The sequence below is a fragment of the Dermacentor silvarum genome, chromosome 7 (genome assembly GCF_013339745.2).
Source record: "Dermacentor silvarum isolate Dsil-2018 chromosome 7, BIME_Dsil_1.4, whole genome shotgun sequence".
Taxonomy (NCBI): domain Eukaryota; kingdom Metazoa; phylum Arthropoda; class Arachnida; order Ixodida; family Ixodidae; genus Dermacentor; species Dermacentor silvarum.
Genome location: NC_051160.1, coordinates 27,373,558 through 27,400,053, shown reverse-complemented (window position 1 = coordinate 27,400,053; position 26,496 = coordinate 27,373,558). Strand labels below are relative to the sequence as shown.

The 26,496-nt window shown below is 44.2% G+C and overlaps 1 protein-coding gene across 1 annotated transcript; it reads left to right on the top strand.

Annotated features, from left to right (window-relative positions):
* Window positions 1–85: 85 nt before the first annotated feature.
* Window positions 86–22,063, top strand: LOC119457827 (probable proline--tRNA ligase, mitochondrial). The gene is made up of 13 exons (XM_037719575.2): window positions 86–418; window positions 3,274–3,451; window positions 5,258–5,331; window positions 7,239–7,319; window positions 7,418–7,490; window positions 8,602–8,709; window positions 10,175–10,268; window positions 13,508–13,545; window positions 13,924–13,985; window positions 14,238–14,317; window positions 17,596–17,731; window positions 17,845–18,024; window positions 21,923–22,063. Exons 1-13 carry the CDS (start codon window positions 272–274, stop codon window positions 22,046–22,048), a joined length of 1,377 nt encoding a protein of 458 aa, XP_037575503.1. The 5' UTR covers window positions 86–271; the 3' UTR covers window positions 22,049–22,063.
* Window positions 22,064–26,496: the final 4,433 nt, after the last annotated feature.

Genomic DNA, 26,496 nt, shown 5'->3' with positions numbered 1-26,496 from the left:
AAATCGCGCGCAGTCAATGATTGGATTGGATTGACTTGATTAAACCATACTCTAATTTAAAAATTGAAGTCAAGTCAAGCCAAACTAAGCCGACAGAATCTTGGGTGTGTGTGCGTGTGTTTGTACGTTTGTACCGGCGCGCGTACTCGCTTGGCCGTCCCCGCGTGCCCGCACAGGAGTTAGCAGACAAGTTTCTCTTGTTTCCTCGTTTATAGCGCTTGGCTCTGATCTGTGATGCTTGAGAGATTATAGCTGAGCGAAGCGCTTCATCATGTTACCCAGGCGATCACTGCGATGCTTACGCGCTTTTCACACCGGAGCGACGGTTCCGGAGACGTTCGTCCGTTCTTCCCGATTGCTACAACCCAGTACATTCACTAAGTCTGATGCAAAGCAGGCGCTTTGCAAGAGCCAGAAGGTATGTATACGCGGTTCGAAACGTTGAAGAAAGATCGGCATGAGCGTTCGTAGTCGACCGGAAAGTTGACCTCGGTCAAAGCTGAGGAACAACCAAGATGTGTATTTCTGGCGCTATCGGTGTCGTGTTGCAAACTGGGGTGGTTACAGCTCGTGACACACGCTGAATATTGTGCGTCAACTCGCTTTGCAGTGATCGCTTTTGATTTTTCACCCATCAGAGTACATGCATTACTCTGCATGTACGGACCGTTACTAAGCGGAACTCTTTCCTAAACTGATATATTTGCACGCGATTTCCGCTGTCCTTCGTAGTATACTTGAAGTAGTAATCATAGTAGAAGCTATTGATATGGGCCTTGATAAACAGAATTCTGCTTGACGTGACCGCGCGATATTCATTGGTTTTGTTTAATAGGGAGTGCCTCTAGAAACGGGCGTGTTGGTGTCGATGAACGAACACGTGCGCAGGTACTGCCCTCAGCACGCGTACGCATTGTTTTGGCAAAGGCTGCGGGAAAAAGAACTTTTCCTGAAAGCGGTAACTTGAAGCTCACAATTTGTCGCAACCAAAACAAGACAGAGGATCACTAGATAGGAAAATTTATAACTCCTTCGTTACTGCTAGAAATGCGCTCATTTTCTATACTTAATGTTTTATTTCAAGACGCAGTAGTTGCAACGTATACCGCGATGCATAAAATTATAGCCTGATCACTGGTGCTTTGAGTGGTTGTAAAGCAGCAGTGATTGCTCAGACAGTTTCGGAGAATTCTTATGTGAAACTTCAAACAAGCACCTGAGGGACACGAATGAAAGCAATAATTTGCTATGTTTAGTATAAGTACTGAGACTAAAAAAGAATATCTGAAATATACAAAATATGCACCTGGCTCCTAGTTCCCAACTTTTGTAAGTCAGACCACGTAAAAAATTATTATGAGGATGCCTATATGCTATGCGAGAAAGTAGTAGCTTTGTAGATGTGAAAAATGAGTAAGTTCATATTGTACAGAGAGCATTTGTTTTTACTCATTGCAGCAGGCAGCTGATTCGTTTATTACTGCGTTCTATAGGCTCGCGAAGCAATGCTTGTCAGGTCAGGGAGCATCCAGAAGCCTCCTCATACATGATAATTGTGTTCGATCAGCTTTTCTGTGCAAGCAAGGTGGTTCAATGTGTGTTCAACTGGCTCTGGAACCTCCATGTGCTTTGTTCAGTTCCTGTACAGTAATGAATAAGGGCATTTGTCCAGGCGGTGTTCAAAATGTATGAGATTAGACTCCTAGTCAGCTTCAGTCGAGCTCTTGTGTGAGTGAAAATGCCACACGATGGGAAGGATTGCTTGTAATAACTTGTACGTATGCTTCCGAAATGCTGATGGGTAAAAGCAACCCACTCTGGTGGATAAAAAAAAGTATGTTGTACTTGATATTAGGCGAACACAATTATCAAAATAACAAGCACTCATGAGCATTGACCGTTCTTTGAAGCATACTTAAAAAAGCCTAGACATCGGATTGGAAAATTAGACAACAAGAGACAAGCTATTGTGTCTTTTCACCGCTGCTGTCATTTAAAAATTATGTCCCGAGTCAACCAAAGCGCAAATTTTTCATTGTTTTAGTGAGGAAGTGCTAGGAGCAGTGGCAGCTAGCTTCGCCGATACCTCCAATCAAAGTTTCATTTTTCCAGACTCCCCAATCTGCCAAAAATGGTCAAATCTTGCAAACAGTTAAAGTTCAGTCGTCATTTCAGACGGTGCATGGCGTCAGTAGTAGAAGAATTCCTACGGAAATTTTTAACAGTGTGTAGAAAAGCTTTTGATCAAATTGACCGATTTCTGTAGGCATGGTAACAAAAGAGTTAAAAAGACCAATCACCATTGATCGACCATGCCAATTTTAACCTCTGCTGATCACTACAATTTGTCACAGGTTGACAGGACGCACCACTGTCCATGAATTGCGGTCAGATATCTTGGCGTAACCTGCATGACTGCAGCCTGCAGTCATGCAAACAACACTTTAATGCAAAAGTAATTAACTGTCTATGTGGCTTCGTAGACACAGAATGCAACTGAAAGGCAGGTGTTCAACGATTAATGCACGCCGTTTGTTTGTTTGTTTATTTATTTACTTATTTATTTTGTACTGCTAGCGTGTGTCTGAGCCTTAAGCAGGAATAGGTTTTACAGAATGTGATAGAGTGCATTGGAACAACAAAAGGAGTACATCTTACAAACACATAATGAAGCTCTAGGCGCAATACAAACTGTTTGATGCAATAAACATGTTAGGCCTGGCGCACCCAATACAATGACATAATTTAACCGTTAAGAAAATAGGTTAACCATTAATGAAACAGAAAGAACAAAACAAGAGAGCACTATCATTGGAAAAGAGTAAAGCAATCAAAAAAGCATGACGCTCTAGATGACGTGTTGCTCTAAACATGTCGACATGAATAAGGACAAAAACACATAATGGAGCTCTGGGCAGTGTAAACTGCGGGATGCAATTAACATGTTGTCAGGCTCGGCGCACAGTATGATTACACAATTTGTGATTGTGTGGCCCTTTTCGTTCCTAATTAGGTCCATGTTTGCATGCCTAACCTTTCAGTGCCATACAGAACCCACCAATTTGCTCAACGTTAAGTTGTTCTAAACAGAATGCAACTTTCAAGCCGATCATTATGCCATACCGGCTCTGATAAATGCAATGAGAGTCCAGAATGAAGTGAGAACTTACTTTCAACATTGTTTGGAACTTTTGCGAGTGCTTCAAGTGCCTGTTTTCTCAGTAGGTGAAACGTATATTTAAAGAAGTACTTGATGGCTGCATTGAATTTCAGCTCATGTTGGATTATGGTCTGATAAGCTCGGCAAGTACCGGGACGTTTGTTCTGCTTCCTATGGCCATGAAAGCGCTGGAGCGCCTCACCAATCTAATAGACACCGAGCTGCAGCGAGTTGGCGGCCAGAAGACATACTTTCCCTGCCTCGTGCCAAGCTCTCTTTTCAAGAAGACAGGTAAGAAATTTTAGTGAATGATTGTTCCAATTATTTTTCAGCAATATAGTCCCTATACTATAACTCCATTTATACAGTCAAACCTTGATACTATGATGAACACGGATACAACAGATTATCAGATATGAAGAAGCAAACACAAGTGTTTCTTGCCAATATCAGTGTGTATAGAATATATGCTTATAGTGAACATTGGATATAATGGAGGTTTTTTTTTTGTGTCACGTCTGACTTCATTTAACAAGGCTCAACTGTAGTCCCCAACTTGTTTTTTTTTTTTCTTGCATAGTACTAACCATGGTGGCTCAGTGCCTGTAGACATCCTGCTACTGAGCAAGATTATGCGGGTTTCATTCCCGGCTACTGCACTCGAATTGCGATGGGAGTGAAAGGCAAAAATGCCTGCATACTTTGATTTAAGTGGTCAAAGTTATCCTGAAGCCTTCCATTACAGTGTCTTTCATAGTCACAGTGTTGCTTTGCAATCCTAGACCCCATGAATGATCCCATCATTCTGTACATGGTTGTACTGGGACTTCATTTTTAAACAGCCATGTTTGAGGACATCGCACACTGTGCCTTATCATAATCCTGTCAAATTAAGTTGGTCAAGCACTGCAGCAAGCTGTGAAGTGCTACCCAATATGTATCCAGAAGGACCTGGAGAGTATTTCTGTGTTAAACATGTATTTGAATAGAAAAATTCGAGTTGGCCTAGAGGGAAAGCTTCCTTCTTAAAGACAAACCACCGATGTGTGCGAACCTTGCTATTGGAGAGGGGAGTTGCTGTCAACACAGTGACTAATTCCATTGCGTTTTGGCAACTAAAGGTCTTAACAGCAGATACCAACTGTTTTATCAAACGATGTGGATCAACAGGTGCAGTCTTGTTGGGAAACTTTGACTGAACATGGTAGTAGCAGTAAGCATACTAAAGTTTCTTTTAAGGGTTGTTAGAAGAAAAATCAAAGCCCCTTTCTTAAAGAAAGATGGTTGAATGCAAAGCTTTCTCCCATGCAAACTGAATCAAAGTCCAAAGACAACGACCACGCAACGAACCCAAGAAATGCTGAGCGACCCGATGCGATGCATATGTGATTTGATTGCTTGTTTAGGATTGTATTTTTTTTTAACACTGAAGTTGAATGAAGACACATTTCATTAAGTTGCATAGCCTTTATTTTAGATCATGTAGCCGTTGATTAACCGCACACACTCACACTTTCACGGACGACTCTACACTTGCACAGTATTGCCTTGGGATCGCTGTGGTAGACAGTCAGAGGCTCTGCCGTTGCCGATACACGGGATCGGCCTTATGGGCACGATTGCGCTTATATTCGCGTGCAGCAGCCTCTTCTGCCGTGCGCTGCACCCGCGGCCTAGCTATGGTGACGGCCGGGAATGCATTGCGTGACGCGCGTAATGCAATGCAGATATATACAGTTCGTCTGGGCAGCGTAGCATTGCAGTTCCCATTGTTCTTATCGGTACAACGGTGAATGTAAACTTTAGTGTTCTACGATACGTATGTCGTGCGCCATTCTTCTATTGTGTGCGCAGATAGTTCTATTGTGCAAGTTGGCTTTTCTGCAGTGCGTTTTCAGTACTCACGGACAAATCAGAAAGACATAGAAAGCTTGCTTTGCTTTAATAAGAATGGAGATCATTGTTTGTTCTTGCACCCGATGCTGCCTTCACTGTGAAGAGGTTTGGCTGGATTGTTTCTTGTTTGCTGTCTACACTCCGTGTGTTCTGTGTTGAAGTGCTGCACTTTTAATCGACGCTGCATGCACTGACTTACAGGCCGCTTGGATAAATTGGGACAAGAACTGTTCACACTGATGGACAGGAGAGACCACAACTACTGCCTTGGACCTGTAGGTGGCTTTTTTGTGTAACTAACAGTTGAACCTCTGTATAATGAACATTGATATAACAAATCATTGGGTATGATGAAGAAGATCAAATATTTCTTGCCGATATCAGCTTGTTACAAATGTATGCTTATAGCAAACTTTTGTAACAAGGTTCGACTGTATTCTGTCTTGCTTTAGTTCTTGCTGGGCTTCCCACATTGCACACTTACCATAACAAGCCCAAAAGGACAAAACAAATAAGGATGCAAGCACAGCATTCACTTGCAGCTAAGTTTATCTCATAAAAGAATTTAGAATATGGAACTCATGACATCACTGCTGTGTGCAGGTGCGTAACTAGGTCAAGGTGACAATACGACAAGGAATTATCGAATGCAAAGGAAAAGGAAGCTAATTCAGAATCAAAATCAGATCTACACTGTCATCAAAGCCATTCTAGAAACACAAAGGTGCTAGGACAACTAAGCAGCAGAGCAAATGGCTGGCGAGATGGCTAATAAATTCTTACCTAGTGTCCCTGCCATTCAGTTTTCGTACCAGCAAGTGTTACATTTGGTACAGTGTTTCTGAGATTTGTGCTAGAATTGCTAGCTTAGAACATGAATCACGTGACTGGCTGCAAGGAGCTGGCCTTACATTGCATGCTGAGGACACTGCTAATAGGCATGTGCATCTGTGTTTGTGTATATACATCCACCAGTGTGTACACACGCGCACAGAAATGTCCATCTTGCCTTCCTATGTCATCATTTGACTGAAACATTCATAGCTAAAATATTTTCGAGTTGTCCTCTTGTTGTAAGCCTTGTAGGGATATTTAACATATTTCAAGCAGGCTTCCTTGCAAGTCTGTTTGTCTTGGCAAAGGGGGCAGTTTGTACACTTCTTTCTTGTCAGCCACATCGCCCATATCATTTTGCCATGTGTACATTGTATTACTTTCTGCCGGTGACCGCTTTCACTGCATTGTCACCATTATTATATGTTATTGCTAGACACAAGAGACACTTACTTGTATCGCAAATTGTGTGAACCTTTTCACTAATTTGATGGTGGGACAGGAATTGCTAATCAGGGGCCGTATTCTGAAACGTTCCCCTAGGCGAAATTTATTTTTTCACTTTCAGGCGTGCGCTGATTGGCTGTTTCAGCAAAATTGGATGAGCTGATTGGGTGGTTGAGCCCGACGTCATTCAATTTTGCTCAACCAGCCAATCAGCACACACGCCTGAAAGCGAAAAAAGAAATTTCGCCTAGGGGAACGTTTCAGAATACAGCCCCAGAATAGTGTCTGCCTGAGCTCGTCGGTTGGACATAGCACAAATGGTTTCCAACGGAACGCACTGACACGAATAGAAAGGGACAATGGCACACGGTGGACAGAAAGGACACACACGGACAGGAAGGGACGATGACACACCAGCATGTGTCGTCGTCCATTTCTGTCCGTGCCAGTGCGTTCTGCTGGAAACCATTTGTCCTATAGCTAATCAGATTGCACGCAGAATGCAAACAGTGTTGAACAATCAGCGGTTGTTGCTCTGAAAGATGTTGTGGTGCATGTATAAATACTAGTCAGTGGACTTGAGCCTACCACCCCATCATTAGATTCGACAACCAACGACCGTACCCACCACACTCGCTGTCATTTGAGTGTGGCTTTTCTTTCTAAGCACAACATCACCCAATGAAGAATTAGATGCTTTGTTTATACTTCCTGGTAGTGTTTCTGATTATTCACTGTCACTACACCATGACAATATTGCAGCTGTGGCACACCAGAACAGTAATGTACTCTGAACTTATAGCACGTAAGCCCATGTGTCGCTTTGTTCAACAGATCATGAAAACTTGCTTATTCTGTGCCGTCTCGCTCGTGGCTACATGCAAATTTCCTTTCTCTGTAGACTCATGAGGAAGCTGTAACACAACTCGTGACATCCTTGAAGACGTTGCCTCAAGCATCACTTCCACTTATGCTCTATCAGGTAATATACATCAATTTACCTTTTGGGCATTGCTTGGTTCTGATTGTACGTTTAACCTGTTTAAAACAAAACTTTAGTTTGTTTACGTTTTGTCCTAGATAACTCCAAAATTTCGGGATGAGGCACGACCAAAGTTTGGACTGCTTAGGTGTAGAGAATTCATCATGAAAGGTTAGTTACTTTTGCTGCATTTTAATTGTCTCACTCGCAATATTTTATGGCAATTTCCTTTTCTAAAAGGCAATTTCTTGATTGTTTGTTTCCTTTTGCTGTGAATTTGGTTCTTAAAACTTGGCGGGGTCTAACCATGGGCTGTTTGTCTGTACAGAGGACAAACTGTAGTGGCAAGCCGTTAATACAGAGCACATTGCGTATAGTTAGACAACGTGAAATTACCACAAGCTTTGTTGAGTACCAGAATATTTACAGTTACACCTCAGTATAACAAAGCCGCATCTGACATAACAATACTTTTAATATATCCAATATTCCTTATGAGCATATATTCATTACACTCTGGTATCACCAAGCAATCATCTTGCACCGCCCTCTTGTGGCAGATGCCACATAATGCAAGAATAGCCTCCTATATTGTGTTTCTGTTGCTTCTGATGGTGAACTAGAGGAGTACTTGCTTTCAGCAAGTTTTTTCAGGCAAGTTCTTGAAGCACGTGAAATTGGCAATGGCAGAGTTACTGAAAAGGTCACTGTGATGTAAAATTAATGACTTGCTTGTCGTTTGTCGAGTTTGTCACTGCTTGTGTGCTGTGTCTAATGGTAAGTCATAATTAATAAGTGCGTATGTATCTCAGAAAAAGTGTGCCCTGAGAACAAACTTGAAAAAAAAATTCATGCTGTTAGCACTCCTCTTCAGAGTTGCCTCCGCAGGGTTTTTATGAACTTTAAAGCTCGCAGGCTGGCAGGTATGAAAAAAAAAATCACCCGGTACACAAGTGCAAATTTATGACACAGGAGCTATATTTTGCAACATTCCTTTCCATTTTCCACTCTTCTTGCCTTTTCCTATTGGCTCGTACGAAGCCGCACACCCGTTTTTGCTAAGATCAGCCATTCAGCAGGATAGGAGATAGGAATTGAATTGGTGGAAAAAGAATCTTTACATAACGTGGCCCTAGGTCTTATCACGTTTAACAAGGTATTCAAGGTTATTCACATTTTCAAACAAATTTCAAAAGTAACAGGGTGAGCACTGTCATCTTTTCTTTTTCTGTCTGCCTGTGATGAGATAAGAGAAACAACAAACTGCACTGCGTTCTTGCAGACATGTATTCATTTGACAAAACCACAGAAGAGGCTGCAAGTACGTACAACATGGTATGTGAAGCGTATATGAGGATTCTGAAGCAGCTTGAAGTTCCCTTTGTTAAAGGTAAGTGATTACTACTGGCAATCTTACCTTGACAAGCTTAAAAGCGATGTCATACTTTTCTTTTGTGCTCATGGAAAATTAGTTGGTTGTTAACTTCTGTTCTGTGAACTTCCAAGGTGACAAAGATGAAATGGCAGACAGCACAAGTGCTGTGTCATCTGACAATAAATGACAGAGCCTCTTCGCAGTGCTGTCCATGTTGGTGTTGAATAAAATAGCATGTGGCACAGTACATGAGGGGCTGCACGTTTCAGCTTCGCTGGTTAACCATCTTCACAGAGTGGAAGGGCCAATGAACTTTTAAAAACCTTAAATATTCACACACCCCATTCATCACTCCTTTAAATAGTTGTCAATGGGAGCATTTGACTTTCATAATAGACAAAGACAAAGAAGCAGACAACACGAGCACAGTGTCTATGCTGTGTTGCCTTTGTAGCGTTGAATCAAAAAGCAGATAACATGGGTATCCATGCATTGTCATCTGCATATCTGTTCCACACTTTAAATCTTGAATATTCACACACACCCTAGTCGTCACTGATTCAAAAAGTGTGCTTTGCAAATGTGTGCATGGGAACGTTGCAAGAGAAAGAATACGAGACCGCAGAAGCACCATGTCAAATCATCAAATAGCAGATGACATGATGTCCATGTATTGTCACCGTCCCATTTGACCTGCTCTTTAAATCTTGAAGTAGGTATTCACGCACCCCTAGTCATCGCTAAATTAAGAGATGCGCTTTGCAAATGTGCGCATTTAAAGCAGTGTGTGCAGCTGTAACATAGCCACCCGATACATTCGGGCTTCCTTTCACTGCCAGAGGCCTTGAAACAATTTTCTAACTAATCATAGCATAGCGTCACTGTTAAAGTATGTTGTCCCACAGATCTCATGCCACAAACATTTTTCGAATCCTTCAACTATAAATGGAGTTATTGCAGATAACCGGCTTTCTCTCTCTTTCATCTCCGCTAGTGCGCTGGAAGCTACACAGCGGAGAAGCCGAGAGGGCAAAGCCCGGCTAAAAGTCGAGTGTCGCGGCACCTCTTGGTGGTCACGGTACACTGCGCTACGCAGCGCACCGCTGCCATCACGGAGGCTGCACGCAGTGCAAAGATGAAATTATTTTTCTTTCCGAAATCGCAGACATATATATTTTTCATTTATTTAACTCAAAATTAGCAATTATGTATTACTGAGAATGCTTGATCACGAAATCAACCGATAGCATTGATCGGCAAATTGCTTTCTATCAGCTTTCGATGACAACATTGCAGATGCGAGAGCTAGCGTCTGTTCACTGCTTTCGACATCAAGATTGTAAATTTCCTGCTGCAGTGCAGTGCAATAATATTTGGCTTGCATGTTCACAGGAGCGTTGTTGACAGATCGGCAACATTTTGTTTACTACGTTCAAAAAGACTTTCAGCGCCCCTTTAACAAGGCCACTTTTGTTTTCAGTGAAGGCATCCACAGGTGCTATGGGAGGCAGTTACTCCCACGAGTTCCACTTTCTCAATGACATTGGCGAAGATCACCTACATGTGTGCACGCAGTAAGATTGCTGTTTTATGTTTTCTGCATGTGCCTTGTTCATGCCTCCTCCCCCCCCCCATAGTTAACTCCCCAACCCCTTTAGTTAATAACCATCCCGTAATTTAACGGGCCCTGAAACACTTTTTGAACAGAGTAAGAAAACGTTGCCGATCTGTCGCAGAGGCTGCTGTGAACATGTGAGCCAAATATTAGTGTACTGCATGCAGCAGGAAAATTACAAGTTAAACACAGCGAAAGCTCGCTTGCTTTCACTTTCGCAATGTCGTCATGCAGCGTCATCGAAAGCAGCTGTACCCGCAACAGCTATTGGCTGATTTCGTGATTGCGACAGCATTCTCAGTAATACATAATTGCTAATATTGAGTTAAATAAATAAAAAATATATATGTCTGCGGTTTCAAAACCACAGAAAAATCATTTCATCTTTGCACTGCGTGTAGCTGCGTCTACTGTGCATGGCCTTCGAGATGGCAGCGGCGTGCTGCGCAGCGTAGTCTATCGCAGCCGCCACAGGGTGCCATGATGAGCCCTTTCGCCGCGGCAACACTGAACTTTTGGCAGAGGCCCTCTTGGTGGCTTCTCCACTTACAGTAAAAGCTCGATGATACGAATCTCACGGGGTCACGAAAAATATTCGTATTAGCCAAAATTTGTACCATCGAAATACAATTAAAACTACTGTCGAATCTCGATAATTTGAACTCGAAGGGGCCCGAAAATCTGTTCGAATTAAAAGGACGTATTTTTGAAGTATTCGTGCACCATAGCACGATGCACGAACGGTGCGAGTCATGAAATATCGCGGCGCGCAAGCGCATAGCAAGCGTGGGCCACGAAACTGCCCACGCCGGCTAACGGTCGCTTCCCGATAACGACAGAAAACGAAGCTTCAGGGAGCGAGCGGGCGGCGCCGGCACACGGGTGCGCGCGGAGACCGTCGAAGGTGAGGGAGGAGGGCGGCAGGGAAGCGGATTTGGCCGCGTCAACTCCGCCGCTTCGGTGGCTCCCCTCGCCCTCCCTCTCAACTCCCTCGTAGCTCTCTCACCTTTGACTCCGTGCGCGCCCGCCGCCGTGCTGGCGCCAACTTATTTTAGCCGCCCCCTGAAGTTTCGTTTTCTGCCGTTATCGGGAAGCGAGCGTTTGCGGGCGTGGCAGTTTCGTTGGCCCGATTGTGCCTCCGCCGCTGCTTCCCTCTGCGCTGCTGCCGCAGCGTGCAAGGTCAACATGTGACTAGAAAATAGAGGAGAAGGGTTCACTACCATTTTATCCGCGTGGCTGAGACGTCGGCACTAGTGTGTGCTAGAATACGGTTGTCTAGAACACTCTAGTCGGCACGTACACGCTTGTTCCGGCGCGATGCAAAAACGGCGACCTTGCAATTTGAGAGAGAAGGAAATTTCCGCCGCGGGTTCTTTTTTTTTTTTCCCCCGTTCCTTCGCGCGCGGCATTGAGGGGTCTCTCCTGAGCTTTTGCTCTATGGCGGTGTCGGAGCAATGCCGGTCGGAGGCGCCGCCACGTGATTTGGCACGCTGCTAAGAGCATTGTCGGTGCACGGTATGTTCGAAATAAGCGTGTTCGAATTCGCTTGCTTCGCGTTGACGTTGAACGAAAGCACGTTTTTCATGATAGTCTCGCTGTGCAACAATTGTGCTCAGTGTTGACGTTGCGAGGCCTAGCTCCTTAGCCAACTCCGTCCGCTTCCTCTTGGGATCCTCATCGACCTTTCGAAGAATGTCTCATTTCTCTTTAAAGGAGAGTGCTTTCCGCTTGCGAGACATAGCTCGCTGCGACTAGGCAAAATGGCGCAAACACGAAGAACGCGACCCTAAGCGCAGCAGCCACTCCATCTGACGGCTCGCAGAAAAGGAGGAAAAGTACAAAAACACCAAAACCGCCACCGCTTCAAACTCTTCACGCCCAGTCGCGGAGTCCGCGGAGTCCGCGCTGTCCAGCGCCGCGCCTCTGCACCAAAAGAGAAGGAGAGAAAGCGCGTGACTGCGCGCTGTTCTCTTTCGCGGCCGTCGGTGGGGCGGCGTTTATTCGTATCAACCGACGCAGGCTGAAAATCGATTCATAACAACCGTTCTCTAGCACGTTGCAAAGTAATGAGGCTCGGCCGGGACCACAGAAAAATTCGTATCATTCGGAAATTCGTATTAGCCGTGATCGTATCATCGAGCTTTTACTGTATTTGCTTCCGGTGCGCTAGCGGAGACGAAACTTGAGAGAAAAGCCGGGTATCGGTGCGATAGTTGAAAATTTTGAAAAGTTCTTGTGGCATGTGATTGCGAGACGCGATCCTTTAATAGTGAGTCCATTTTATGATTACTTAGAAAAGTGTTTCAAGGCCCCTGTAACCCCCCCCCCCCCCCCCCCCCTCAGTGGCTGGAGTTTCCTGCCGCTCAGCACTAGGTAGTGGATTCAATTCCTTGCATTTAAATAGTAGCAGAATGCAAGAATACCAATTTACCTGAGTATCCATCAGAAAAGGCTAAGTCAATCTGGCGTACGTCACCGGTGCCCATAGTAGCCCTCTGCACAGGTTTGGAACATAAGACCCCATACCTGCTGTGTTAGCCCTGTGGCCATGGTGTTGCGCTGCTGAGCTCGAGGTCGAGGGTTCAATCCCCGACCGTGACGGCCACATTCCGATGGGGGCGGAATGCAAAAACGCTTGTGTACTAGTATCGATTTAGCCGAACATTAAAAGAACCTCACGTGGTCAAAATGAAGCCGGAGTCCCGCCAACTACAGCAGGCCTCATAATCATAAGATAATCATATAAGTAGTTTTGGCATGTAAAACCTCAGAATTTGGTTTAAATTTCAATAAATCTCCTTTCAAGTATACCCGCCCTCTATTTCTTTTTTCCTGTATAGTAATTTCTGTTTTGGCATGCCACCTTGAACAATGCACCATGACTCGGGTTTATCGCATGAGGTGTAGTCAGTGATAACCTAAGGATGCAATGGCAAATGCACTGCTGTTCAACTAAAAAAAAAAAAAACAATTCTTTGGCGTCACAATCCAAGGCTCTTGGGAACAATGTTTTGGCGCTTGGAAGCTCAGTGGGTAGATGCAGTGCAGTTTTGTGAAGCTTGTCCTGAATTGTATGGTTGTCGCCAAGTATAGATGTGCGGTGGCAAAAAAAAAAAAAATACAGATTTGAGGATTTTTGTGACTACATAAACTACCACTTGTCTGAATACTTTTCTGTTCTTTCCGTCTTTTTGTCAGATGTCAGACAGGCCTCAGCATTGATGAAGCAAGCTCAGGTATGACACAATTCTTTCTTTTCCTTTTCATGGTCAGAGCTGAGTCCTTTTTCCAGCTTTTTAACTGCATGTTAAGGCTGTTTGTTCCTCACTCTCAGTTGTCCTATTTCTTAGCACTTGGACATGAAAAATGATAAGCCTGCGTTCTTATCTGCATATTTTATACTAGAAGTGGTGTCCATATACCAGCTTATAAGGTTCTATGCAAAATGTTCTTTCACGCATATGAGTGTTAAAAAGCTAGAAAACTGGGTGACTTGTAAAGTCAACCTATCCAAATTTATTTTACAAGAGAGACTAGCCTGGTAATGTGAGCATCTGGGGCACTGAACTGTTCTGTTGCAAGTCGGGTTATAGATGTATGCAACTATTTTACAGGTTGCCAGAACGAGACGTGTGAAAATTGTGGCGGGCGCCTTCAAGAAGCAAGAGGCATTGAGGTAAGCTTCGAGAATAATTTTTACCATTTCATGAAACTTTCATTACCTTGCAGGTTTCCACAGAACTGATTTGCCTTATTCCGAGTCCTTGCGCTTCAAGTTGTTGATATAATCCGGCTTGTCCTGTGATCTGCTAGCATCCTGGTTAGCTGAGATAGTGAACTTTGCGTACCCCTTTTGACAGAAATAAGCAGCACAGAATTGACAAGCATGCCAAAACTAGCCAACTTTTTTGTTCTTGTTTTCTTTCAGGTGGCTCATGCCTTCTCTTTGGGAACTACATATTCTGAGCCACTTAATGCTACCACTCATCATGCTGATGGCAAGCACAGGTGAGAAACCACGCATCTGTAGACTTCTCATTTCTTTTGAAACCCAGAGCAGAAATATGATACACTACACTGAGCTCCTGCTTCCCTTGTATACTACTTTCTTCACTGGTCTAGTTAGATTTATTGCTTGCTTTATGTCCAGTGGACTCCCGTCAAGGTGAACCCAGCTCTAGTGGCGCTATCATCTTCCCCGTCTTTCAGCTCTACTTGGACACGCTTCTCTGCCGTGCTTTGACTTCTCGAGCCGAGCCGCGTGCTCTCAAGAATACAATCGTGAAGCATTCTGAATTCTGAATGAAGCTTTACTATGAACAAGGGTTCCCAACTACAACCAGTTTATCCCACTGAAACCATAGAGTAGGGGTTTGGTAAATGTGGTTGCAAATGAATGAGTGTGGCCGCATAGGCTTTTTTTTTTAGGTGTAAAGCATTTAGTTTCATTGTCTACTATCACAGCGTGCGCCCTCACTCTTAATGTTCGCCCCTTTCATTTCTGTATCTGCGGCCTACTGGAAACTGGCGCAAGTTGCTCTCGGCTTTTGCAGCATGCTACGCAACGTGGCACACATGCCAATCATCTCAATTAACTACTTGGCGTAGGCATAAGATAACTGTACGCGCAATTGTGGCCTAATGGTTAGAGCATTGTGCTGCTGTGCTTGGAGACTGAGGTTCGATCCCATCATCGGGCACGTAATTCTTTTATTGTCTGTTTGTGAGCTGGTCGGTGAGACAGCGGCAGCTACGATCAGCAAAGGTTGGAAGGGTCTGCCGAGAAAGGTCCACTTCAAAAATTTGGAGGACACACACGAGTGTAACGCGATAGCATTCAAAGTTCCCTGGCTGCTTATCGGGCTTTTTTCTTGTATATTCAAATTACAATCCGACGCTATCACGTCTATAGGTTGTGGTTAAGTCGTACTTTAGGATTTTTCTGACAGATTTTACTTTGAGAAATTCAATTTTTGCTCACTAACGCCTTGCAAAGAGGGCCTGCCCGGTCAGGGCAGTTCGGGATGATGTGGTTTGGCATGATTACTTCCGCCAACGATGCCGGCGCTTATGCCGACACCGACGCCGGATTTTCAGTGACACGGAACTCTGAACGCTGTCGTGTTAAAATCTTGTGAAAAGAGAGTGGCGGCGTAGGCAGACCGAGAGCTCCAAGTGAGGCGAGGCAAGGCACAGGTTCTCGGAGGCTGCGCACGCAGTTGACTGTAGTTCCCAGAGAGAGGACCAGGTGGCGCGAGTGTAGTGGCGAGAGGGGAAGGAAGACGCGAGTTTGCACTTCGTGCAACTCACATCTTCCTTCCCCTCTCGCCACTGGAGGGACAGCATGTAGACCGCATGGGAAAAGAGTCGCAGAGTGCAGTAACAAAGGGATGTTTGCAACGAAAGTGTCAGCCTGTCATCGCTCGTAACAAACTGCGTAACTCGAACCATCCATTCGGTTAAAGGCCAATTGCAATGAAAATCTGAACCACGTAAAAAGCCTATTTTAACATAGCGTAGATATAGAGAAGCCTCTGTGCAAAATTTTACGCTTGAAATACGAATGGAAGCAATCACAGAAAGCTAGTGAAAATAGTCGTTTTTGATATCAATACTTTAAAAAACGCCGCCATTAATGCTCGCCAAAACTGACACACGCCTAGAATGCGCGGTTCTTTAGCATGACCTTCAAGATTAGGCGGCACTTGCAATTTTCCACGGGACGCTGAAACATCTTGGAGGTGACGGGTGTGCAGTCACATGGCATCTTTTATATTTTGCGGGCCTTTATATTGACAAGGTTTTCAAGGTGGTCTTACAGGCTGGTAATGATTGTGACAGTGAAAACACTGCGAGGAGATGCAGGAATGAGTGATGTAGCTGATAATGCCTTCGAATACATTGACACATTGTTTTAACATGACAGCACTGAAGAGTTTTGGAGCAAATTAGGTGACAGGTCAATTTCGAGATGGCAAACAGATTTGTGAGGCACCTGCAGGGAAAGATTATTGAGTGGCCCAAAAAGATGTGCACAAACAAATGCTTTGAATCATGCAAGTGCAATAAGTATCTTTCTTTTTTTTTACATGTTACTTTTTATTGCAATACCTGTGTGCACATTGAACAGTGAGCTTCTTTTCTTTGACGAATATTGTTGAGATGTGCTTCTGATAAGACGAACAGAGTCTCTTGGTCCTTTTGAATTCACCTTGACCAGAACCGACTGTATTAGATGGCTTTAGCTTTTTCTTTTTAATATCTCTGCGCGAATGTCTGGTAACACTTTTTTTTTTTCCCTCTTCCTTCCTCCCCCTCTTGTAAGTCTGTTTATTGCATGTGAGAGAGATGAATTGCAAAATGAAACTATGAACATGCAAGTTCCACAGGAGAAATGTTGTATTTGTTCCGGAGTGCCGCGGTGATGTGGTGCATGACCAATTTGCAGAGAGCAAGACCATCAAACCTTTTGTGAGCATAATAATAAAGGCAACATCATGTGCATGAGTATTTTATGGGAGAAAAAAAAATACTTATGGAAAAATTTCATGTTAACTTTTATGTATCAACACTTGTGTGTAGAAACCAATAATCATATCAGAAATGAATTTGTTCATATCAAATTTGTTACACGTGAGCATAACAAAGACAACATCATACACATCACTATCTCATACTGATGAAGAATAGCACGATAAAGAAGGGACGAGAATGAAACACGAGACGAGTGCGAACTAGCAACTGGGAGTTTGTTGTCAGTAACATGAATATATAGTGGAACACGAACACGCATTAAGAGGATAAATATTGTTACGCGAAGGACGAGTCAATTAGACGAGCAACTATTTACAGATCATATTTACAACAGCGGTTGCACTGCTGACCGGTTGGATTCATTCTTCCTCCTCTTTTCTCGAGTAACGGCACCCGCGCACCTCGTTCAAACAACCAAATACAACACGCATGTAGCAATATTATTGGCCAAGTAGTCAATCTCTAACTTATGCAACATCGCAGACTATTACCTCGTCCCTTTTTTGTTCCACTATTCTTCATCATTACGGAATACTAACTCATTTAGCATACAGTACTTCTAAGTCACTATCTCATGACAGCACCTAAACGAAGTACACACTTGTACAAGGATGTTAAATAGTAACATGTGAGCACTAGTAAAAAAAATTGCGATAATGTTAGAAAATGATTCGTTTTGTAGAGCCAATCGGAAGGTTTATGGGGCCAACTTAAATGTGTGATTCATTTTTTTCTAATTCTTTGATTTTTAGACCTCTTGAAATGAACTGCTTTGGCATTGGCGTCACGCGCCTCCTGGCAGCATGCCTCGAAATGCTTGCTTCGGAGGACCGGCTGCGGTGGCCTCTCTCCATAGCACCGTTCAGAGTCGCCGTCATCACACCCAAGGTTTGCTATAGCGTTGGACCTTTCTAACAGCAGTGGTAATGTTTGATTCTTATTGCAGTGTGTTCTTTTTCTAATGTCTTTGTTTGTTTCCTTTATAATTTCACAATGGTCAGCGAGGCAGTCACGAAGTTGTAAGCTTGCCCTTGGCAGAACACCTAGCAGGGCAGCTCAGCTCGCTCGACCAACTTCGAGGGGCAGTCCTCATGGACGACAGGGATGACTGGACAATTGGGAGGAGACTCAAAGACCTCGACACTCTGGGAATGCCTTACGTCATTGTCGCGGGCAAGAAGGTACGTTGAAAACTCAGCACCAAAAAAAATTAAAGAAAGACAAATTGCTCGTGGCTTTCATTTCATTATTGCCTCCAGCAAAAAAAAAAAAAAAATTCAATTTCGGGCAGAGGCAAAGCATTGAAAGTCATAGCAAGGTTAAGCCTTGCGCTGAAGGCGTTTAAAAATACTGGTGCGGTGAAGAACTTGCCAGCGGCGTTGCAGGCATCGCACTTCGGTGGTACGAAAAATGAGGCTAAAGGAAACCCGTCAGTGTTGGTCAGCATCCGAAGAAAGGATTACATAAATTTAGTTTGACGTGCACCATGGTGTGGTAAGCACACAGCTGCTCCGCAGGGAACACTAATGTGTGCATGCAAAGCAATCATACCGGCAGTGAAAGCCAGAACGGTGTGTCCACTTGGCTACGTCATGTTTGGAGCCAAGCATGCATCACATCTCTGGAGGCCTTCTAATACTTTGCACGCAGGTTGGCATGCACTGTCGATAACAGGACAGCACGACATTGCTGGTGCCAATGGCAACAGCGCAAATGTGCCTTGAGTGTCCGTGTAATTGCTATTGCAGTCAACCCATTATCACAATGACAGGCTTGTTTAAATCACCCTTGCCATCATGGAGCTAGACAAAGCCAGAGAAAGCGACCAAGCCGTGCCACTATTTTTTTGCTTTGCTAGTTCGTCCACACCACAGCCATCATGGCTCCATTTTCGAGCCTGAGACTTTAGAAAATACCTGGCTGATAGTAAGTTTCAGCAGTTGGACACTGTTAGTTGGAAGTTGGACACTGTTAACCATCATGCTAAAAGATGATTCACATCATCACAATGGTAAAGTCAAATTAGAGAAGCACCTGAGGAGCTTGAATTGGGTGCGTTCAGCTCAGCAGCTGCTTATGCTGTACTCAGCTAAGAAGGAGATTTTACTATTTTTCAGTGTGCGTACGAATAAGGTTTGTTTCCCCTTCCTTGAATTTTGCCTTCGGCATCCTTCAGATTCTTGTCCTTGAATTTTGAATCAGATGTTCTCTACGAACCGCACTTCATGCACCACTGGTTGTAATAATGCTGAACCAACTCGCCCAAAGCTACACCTTACATGCATTACATTACATGCATTACGTGCAAGATGCGAATGCGACCCGGTGGTGCAAGGTTTCTGTATCCTGCTTCTTGCTAAAGAGTAGCCGTAAATCACGCACATAAGTCCATTCTAAATCTGTTTCTTCACCAACAGAGAATGTCACGCCTCTTCAAGGATTGAGACGTATTAGTTAGCTCTAAAGAGACACAGGATCAGAACGACAAGCACAGGGGATAACGTTCTTGTCCTGCGTGTCTCTTTAACGCTAGTTAAATGCGTCTGAATCTTTGAAGACGCACCAAACAGCCCGAACTTTCTTCTTTAATTGTGCTAGTTATCTCCTTGTCTCAAGTCCCACAATTTTTATGCGAGGCAAAACGCAGCCATAATTGGAAAAGAGAGTGCAATGACACATGGGGCATGTTATCTAGTGCCTTCCTTCTCCATGATGTCAAATGAAGCCAGTTCTGTGGAAATCTGCACGGTCCAGTATGCTGCCTGTTTGTTTCTAACAGCTGGCTGTGCACTGACAAAAGCTAAGCAAGGATGTGTCGTGAACTGTCGAAAAGTACTATGTAATGAAGAGGAAGTCTAAAGCTCAGGAACTCCTACCTAAATACATGGCAACGAAGGAATCGTTTTTCTTGCCAATCACTGCACCAAATCAGACGAGGTTTGTTGCTTTTTTTTTTTTTTTTTTTTACAGATAGTCCTTGAAGATTGCAAAATTTCTAAATAACTCAGATATATAAAGTTTTCAACTCTGTCACTCATCTATAAAGGACAGTACCGTACACTGTGTCCTAATGAGATGTTATAATAGACTGCTCTGAAACATGCCACTATTATGTGAATAGGACTGTTGCAAAACCCTAGTAAACATTATAACGATTTCATGTAAGTCGTAAATCAATATATCACATATGTCTGCTTTAGATGCTCTAATGCCATGTTCACACTGGGGCATTTGGCATCTACAATGGCTGGAACTCTCCTGCCACCAAAATGCCGCATTGTTCTCATCGCTTACCAACCACGCTGCCCGGAGCTGTCACCGGAGCGTGATATTTGACTACTATCACCATCTGCCATGTATGCGCTAAATTACAGCTGCGTGCAGGTTATCCCGGATCCCCTCGCATGCCCCATGCTTTCTTCGTTTGCGTTGGGTTTGCGTGCTTTTGTTGTCTTGGGGAGGGGGGGGGGGGGTGGCGTCAATCGCGAACACAAGCCCTAAGGAAGAAGAAGAGATAGTTCTGGGCCTCCTGGCAAGCACGTTTGTTGGCTATGCCTCAGTAGCAAAAGAGGCATAGCCTCCGAAGAGACAAGGTCAGTGGCAGTGGTGGGTCCGGCCTGCTTTACAAGACTTCTGACTTGCATTCCGATTGTTGCATGGTGAGAGATTCCGGTGGCAGCAGTGATGAAAAATCGGTCTGGAATCGATCAGTGTGGAAATGGCCTTTTCGGCCTGTCTCACCGTCACTGAATTGGATGTTACATTGCTCTAGATGCCGGATTCCCCAGTGTGAACATGCCCCAACATATGCAATTTACAGAACTGCAATATCTGTTCTTGATGCATAGTTGCACATTTCTAAACTTCATGCTTCTGTTGTTTTGAAACTTGCTGATTTTTTGAAATTTTTATTTAAAAAATCTTGATGCCATAAATCAATATTCTGCTTGCTAGAGCTACTAGAATCTAAATTTCTCTCCCGAATGCAACAAATTTCGTTCAGATTGGTCCAGTGGTTGTTTCACATGTGTTTGTTTCAGCTGGCCAGCTTTGCTGTGCGCTGATTTTGTTCACTAGTTTGTTTGTTTGAGCGGGCATACCTTTGCTATGTACTGTTTCTGTAAAAGAGGAGTAGCGGGCATCACCTCTCCTGCACAAACATTTAAGAAAAAAAGGCATTTGTGTATTCTACATGTATTTACATAGAGAAATCGGAGTTTGCATTCAAGCTAAAACTTCGTCTTAAGTTTAGCATGCCAGTATGGTAATGACAATGAGTAAAGGTGATTTGTTTACTCGTTCAGGTGAGTGCTGTGAGTGTTTCTTTTTCTGGAATTTGTTTCATTTGCAGTGTTTTGCGTACCAGGAATGTTAAAGAGGGAGGGCAGTGACTGAGACAGTGCACTCGTACTATTTTAGTATAGTACACTTTCGTGTGGAGCCTGATTAGCATAACGTAAATTCGAGATGCACAGACAGGTCATTAACCACAGAATGCTTCTGGATGTTGCCTCTTGTACTTACAGAGTGTATGACTGGTAAGTGAAACCCTCTTACAACAGTGTGATAAAAGTGCTCATTATATTTGCTCATCTTTAAAACACATAAAAAGCAATGATAATGTTGTTCAACACAGCACTTGAACCTCCATAAAATAATTGGCTAACGGCTGCCTGTCTTCACACTGTCCGAGGGTTCCAGGTGGCGGTCATACGCCTCCGGTAGTCCCCTGGCATAAAAGAGTTCTTTGAACTCACATGTTATAGTGCAAACTGCTTCGCGGATGCATTTGCGATTTTGCTCTTTGCCATTAAGCTTCGCTGGTGCCATTATCTTGTGTTCGTGCTTCATTAACAAACTCAGTCGCAGTGTTTCTTAGGCACGTTTTAGGCATACTTGCAAGCTGCAGCAAGGTAGTCTAAAGTTTACGTTGCAGGTCGCAGTAGTGAAGAGCCAGAGACCAAAAAAAAAAAAAAAGAAGTAACAGCTGAGTATAAGCTCAAAGCAAAGATGGTAACTAAATTGAAGTTAAAACTGCTTTTCTCTCTCTCTCTCTTTTTTTTTTTCTTTTCTTTGCAGACCAAGGAATCGGTGCCCCTGTTTGAGCTTCACGACACATCAAAAGGCTCACTAGCTGAACTCACACATTCAGAACTGCTGCATTTTTTCCAATTTGGACCGCTTGCAGTAAAAAGAATATATTAAACTTTGATAATTCATGACTGTGTGTGTGTGGTTTTTTTTTTTTTTTACACATCTGCACTCTTGTGCGGTTTTGCGTTCTACAGGCAATTCCGTTTCCCCATTTGTTGCGTTACATGTCTGACTCTCATTGTTTGCCATGCCACCTTCCTGGGATTAAGCATGGCAGTACTGTGGCTAATTGCAGCGAGTTTAACAACTTGTTGGAACTTCACCAGCATCCTTCTTCGGCTGACTGGTTCATTAGGCTGAAGGAGAAACGCAGTGCATTCATTTTGTTAACTAGGATGAACGAAGAGATACATACGGTCTAGCTTTTTCCCTTCTGCCTGCCCCTTTGTTTATCCTTGTCCTTGTTTGTCCTTGCATGTTCCTTCAGCAGCAAAGGTTACTTATCACTATTGTGTGATTAACCGCATAACGCCCAAATACCATAGCACGTCAAAGAAAATTAAAGCAACTTGTTCACATTTGTTTCAGAACGCGGAGAGTACACTCGTTAAAAAAAAAGTAAATGAAGAGTGAGAATTAGTATGGTAATTAATTAGCAATGGTGTGTTGAACGATCCAAAACAGGGGGGGGGGGGGGGGGTACTCTCTCCAACGTACCAAAAACGCTACATGGGCTTTGCCTTAAGTTTACAGTGCTTACGCTGGAATGTTCAGCTACGACACCCAGTGTATCAAGAAAGATAGTTGGGATTCGTGGGGTTAAATAGACGGTCAACAGCGTGAGCTGCATTGAAATTGTGCCACGTCTGTTATGCTTTGGGTTTATTCCAGCTGCCTTTGTTTCAAGATAACTCATACTATCCGTGCACGTGGCTGCTTTCTCTACACATTGCTTGCTACAACGCGAGAGTGCATGCGTGTCTGTGCTACGCACTAGCCACGAAGCGCTTGCATTGTTAGATGCAGCTTTAAGCCTAAGTGCACAATGGGCTCTAAAAGATGCCACACAATGAAATACACGGGATTAATCTCAATCAACTGTGGGCCAGAGGAGGCTGTACCTTGGGGCCAACTATGACTTCCCTTTTCACACACATGTCAAACGCGGGGATGGTCTCATTAAAACCACCAGTGACCCAATTGAAAGGAATATGAAGCAGAATTTTGATTTATAGCATCATAGCTTTTACAAAAATTGCCAAGCATCAGTAAGTTTCGAGAAAATTGAAGCGCAACGTTCTTATATTTGTAACTCTATGCCCCAAAAACGTGAGTTATGAAACCGGAATACTGTATGAGCGGCTGAAGTGGACGAATTTGATGTATGAGTTAACAGATCGATTGAAGTCGTCGCGATGTTTACGAGGGTTCTGCGAAATTTCCAAATTACTGCTAAGGTCCGTTTTAGATGTTCTAAATAGGCCTCGTGCGTCGTAGCTTTAACGGAGCTGTTCTAATCGGCGATCTCGAAGCTAGCTCGTACTCGGCGGAAAGTATAACACTTTCTAGGGGTACCGCGTTATTTTGCGTTTATGCTTACAAAAAAAAAAAAAAAAAAAAAAAAAACAGCAGTGATGGAAACGTTGACGAGGTTCTGCCACAGATCAAATTCCCCGTCATTCTCGGAAGACTCGAATGACGACAATCGAACAACACGGCAGGCGCAGTGAAAAAGAAGCTTAAGCCACGGTTTCTTTTTTTTTTTTTTTTTTTTTTTTTCACGAGGCAGATCGTAACCCCCCCCCCCCCCCCCTGAGGCCGACTTAACCCGCCCTTTTGTTTAACCCCCCCCCCCCCCTTTTTTTTTTTTCCTTGCGCATTTGAGTACTGCAACTATAAGATGTAAGACGCGCAATCGTCTGCACACTCGCAAAAAGCGTATTTTTTGACAATTTCTCGTGAAGAAATTGGAATCAGCTGCTGTTTAGATGGTATTGGCAAACTGTCAACACCCCCCCCCCCCCCCCCCCCCCCCGGCAGAGATGCTGGGTGCGCTACTGCAGGGAACCGATGCAATGGTTGAAATAACAGCCGAAAGAGCCTTGGGCATAGTTTTTAGAGTTGCCGCGAAATACACATATATATGAAGCACGAAGTAAGCGCCTTAGATGGTAAATAGTAAATGGCAACTACATGCAGTAACTTTAATCAGCCGCTTCCCTAAACGCCCCTCGCTGTCGCCGCGAGGCCGTCTCAGCGACTCACCTGCGTTATGCTGCGTGGAAGCTCGTAGCTCGGTTCCACGTCCTCATGTCTGTCCTTGTCCACGAGTCAAAATGCAAGTATCTCACAACAGTATACGACCAGGCTAGTATACACTTCCAAACGACGCGCAGGATCTCGCGGCGTCAAAGCCCGTTGCTCGGCGCCAGTTTTTCCCGCCAAAAAGTTCGGTCGGTCCATGTTGCGATGCCGGGCCTTTCCACGCAAGTATAACACCTTTATCTAACCACCTCGATGTCTCCTGCAGCTCGGAGACGGCTATTGTCGCCGGTCATCGGGAAATTTCGGGCTTGAGACAGCTTCCGAGGGCTTCGCGATTTACCGACAGCGAGCCGACTCAAGTTGCTCAATCATCTCCAACCAACAAGCCCGTCCTTAACCGCCGCGAAACTCATGTTGACTTTTTTCACGAGCACGCGGCCATCTTCGGAGTCTTTGCCGCATAAACGTCTTCTCACGGACTAGCTTGGAACAATCTATCGAGCGACGCGGGCCCAATGACGCGCGAAAGCATATACTCGCCTCTCCCGACGTCTTCGTCCTCTGCAGTGGCCAGCGGTTAACTGAATTGGCGGGACCTTTGGTGCCGGCTTTCGCGGTTCAAACAGTTATCCCCAAGCAGGCTTGTTCTAGGTACCACAACTTTTGAACCGCGATAGGCTGAAACACGGGGACGATCTGGTTCTGTAATTACCCGGAATCCTCTGCTCGGATTTCAAATTAGGGTCCGCTTGTGCCTAGACGAATGCATTTTGACGCCGACAGGTCCCCAGGCTAACTCGCAGATAGGCCCGTTTCGTCGGCGTCTGCAATCATGCGGCCGCCTTAACGCGTGAAGCAGCATTATACCAACGACACAAATGAACTGAATGAACGGGCAAGATTCTGCTTCTCTGTGTCGCGTGCCGTGGGCTAGCTTAGAGGCCCGGAATGGCAATAAGCTTTATACCGAGCGTGGAGGTGCGGGAAGTAGGTGGGGACTATCGCTCACTCACTCACTCGTTCGTTCGTCCGGGGCTATTCGCTCGCGTTGACAATTATCGTTGATGGTTTCTGCATAATTTTTTTTTTAAGCGAAGCTTTATAGGCTCACAAGTGTCGGCGGTGGTGGCGGTGTCACGCTGAAAAGTGGGCCGATCCTGGCGATAGTGCAGAAAGGGTCCAAGCTCAATGGCACATACCAGGGACAAAAAGAAAAAACAGAGATAAAAAGAGAGAAACAGAAAGAAAGCGAGAGAGAGAGGAAGAAAGAGAGACAAATAGAAAAAGAAGAGAGAAAGGAAGAAAGAGAGAAAAAGAGAGAGAGAAGGAAACAAAGAAGAGAGAAAGAAAGGAAGATAGAAAGAATGGAAGAGATAAAGAAAGATCAATAGAGAGAGAAAAGGAGAAAGAAAGAGAGAAACAAAGACAGAAATTCATTACGAAGGTCAAATACACACGCGACAAGCTTCGCTTACCCCCATTTTCTCTATACAGGGGAAGGGCTGGTGATTTTTCTTCTTTCTTTTTAATCATTGCGAGAATTTTTTTTTAGAATCACCCGTGGCATATACAGTACAATTCTGCTTGAGCTACTCCCAGTGCCGGACATTATTCGCAAAAAAAAATGAAAATGAATGTTTGACTAATTAACTTTTAGACTAGTTGCTTTTGGGCACATACTGTAATGTAAAGCAGTAGAGTGGCAAGTTGGGCTAGCTGGTGGATGTTCATCTTGTAAAAATGGGGCACTGCGCTCGTCTCTGGTCATGTTTTTAAGCGCAGTATCCCCCTTTTTAAAAGGCTGTAATTAATGTTCGGTGGCTTACGGCTGATGCTTTCGAAAATCGTCCACTCGAATTCTGACGTTCTGCGGTTTTACGTGCCATAACCGACGATCTGATTACGAGGCACGCCGTAGCGGGGGACTCCGAGTTAATTTTGACCACCTGGGCTTCGTTAATTAACGCGTGCGCCCAATGCACGGTACACGGGCGTTCTTTCATTTCGCCCCCATCGAAATGCGGCAGCCGCTGCCGGGATTTGATCCCGCGACCTCGTGCTACAGCGGCGCAACGTCAAAGCCACGGTGGGTCATTGGAAGGAATTCTGAGGATGACCCCAGTTTCGAGATATGCGTTCCCGACGTTTAATTGCGACAAGATGCATCGGTGTTCCAGTCATTTTTGAGCTTCAATCCATAAAAAAAAGGCGGTTTGTTAAGTAAGTGAAACAACGGTGCAATTTTACCGCAAAGTTGGACAGCGCCTATCTCGAAACCTGAGCTATACTTTCCA

Excerpts from the sequence above, each read along its gene's own strand:
- LOC119457827 (XM_037719575.2), top strand. The coding sequence starts at position 272 with ATGTTACCCAGGCGATCACTGCGATGCTTACGCGCTTTTCACACCGGA. Across the intron at positions 5,332-7,238 it reads ACAACTACTGCCTTGGACCT|ACTCATGAGGAAGCTGTAAC; the intron begins GTAGGTGGCTTT and ends CTTTCTCTGTAG. Across the intron at positions 7,320-7,417 it reads TTCCACTTATGCTCTATCAG|ATAACTCCAAAATTTCGGGA; the intron begins GTAATATACATC and ends GTTTTGTCCTAG.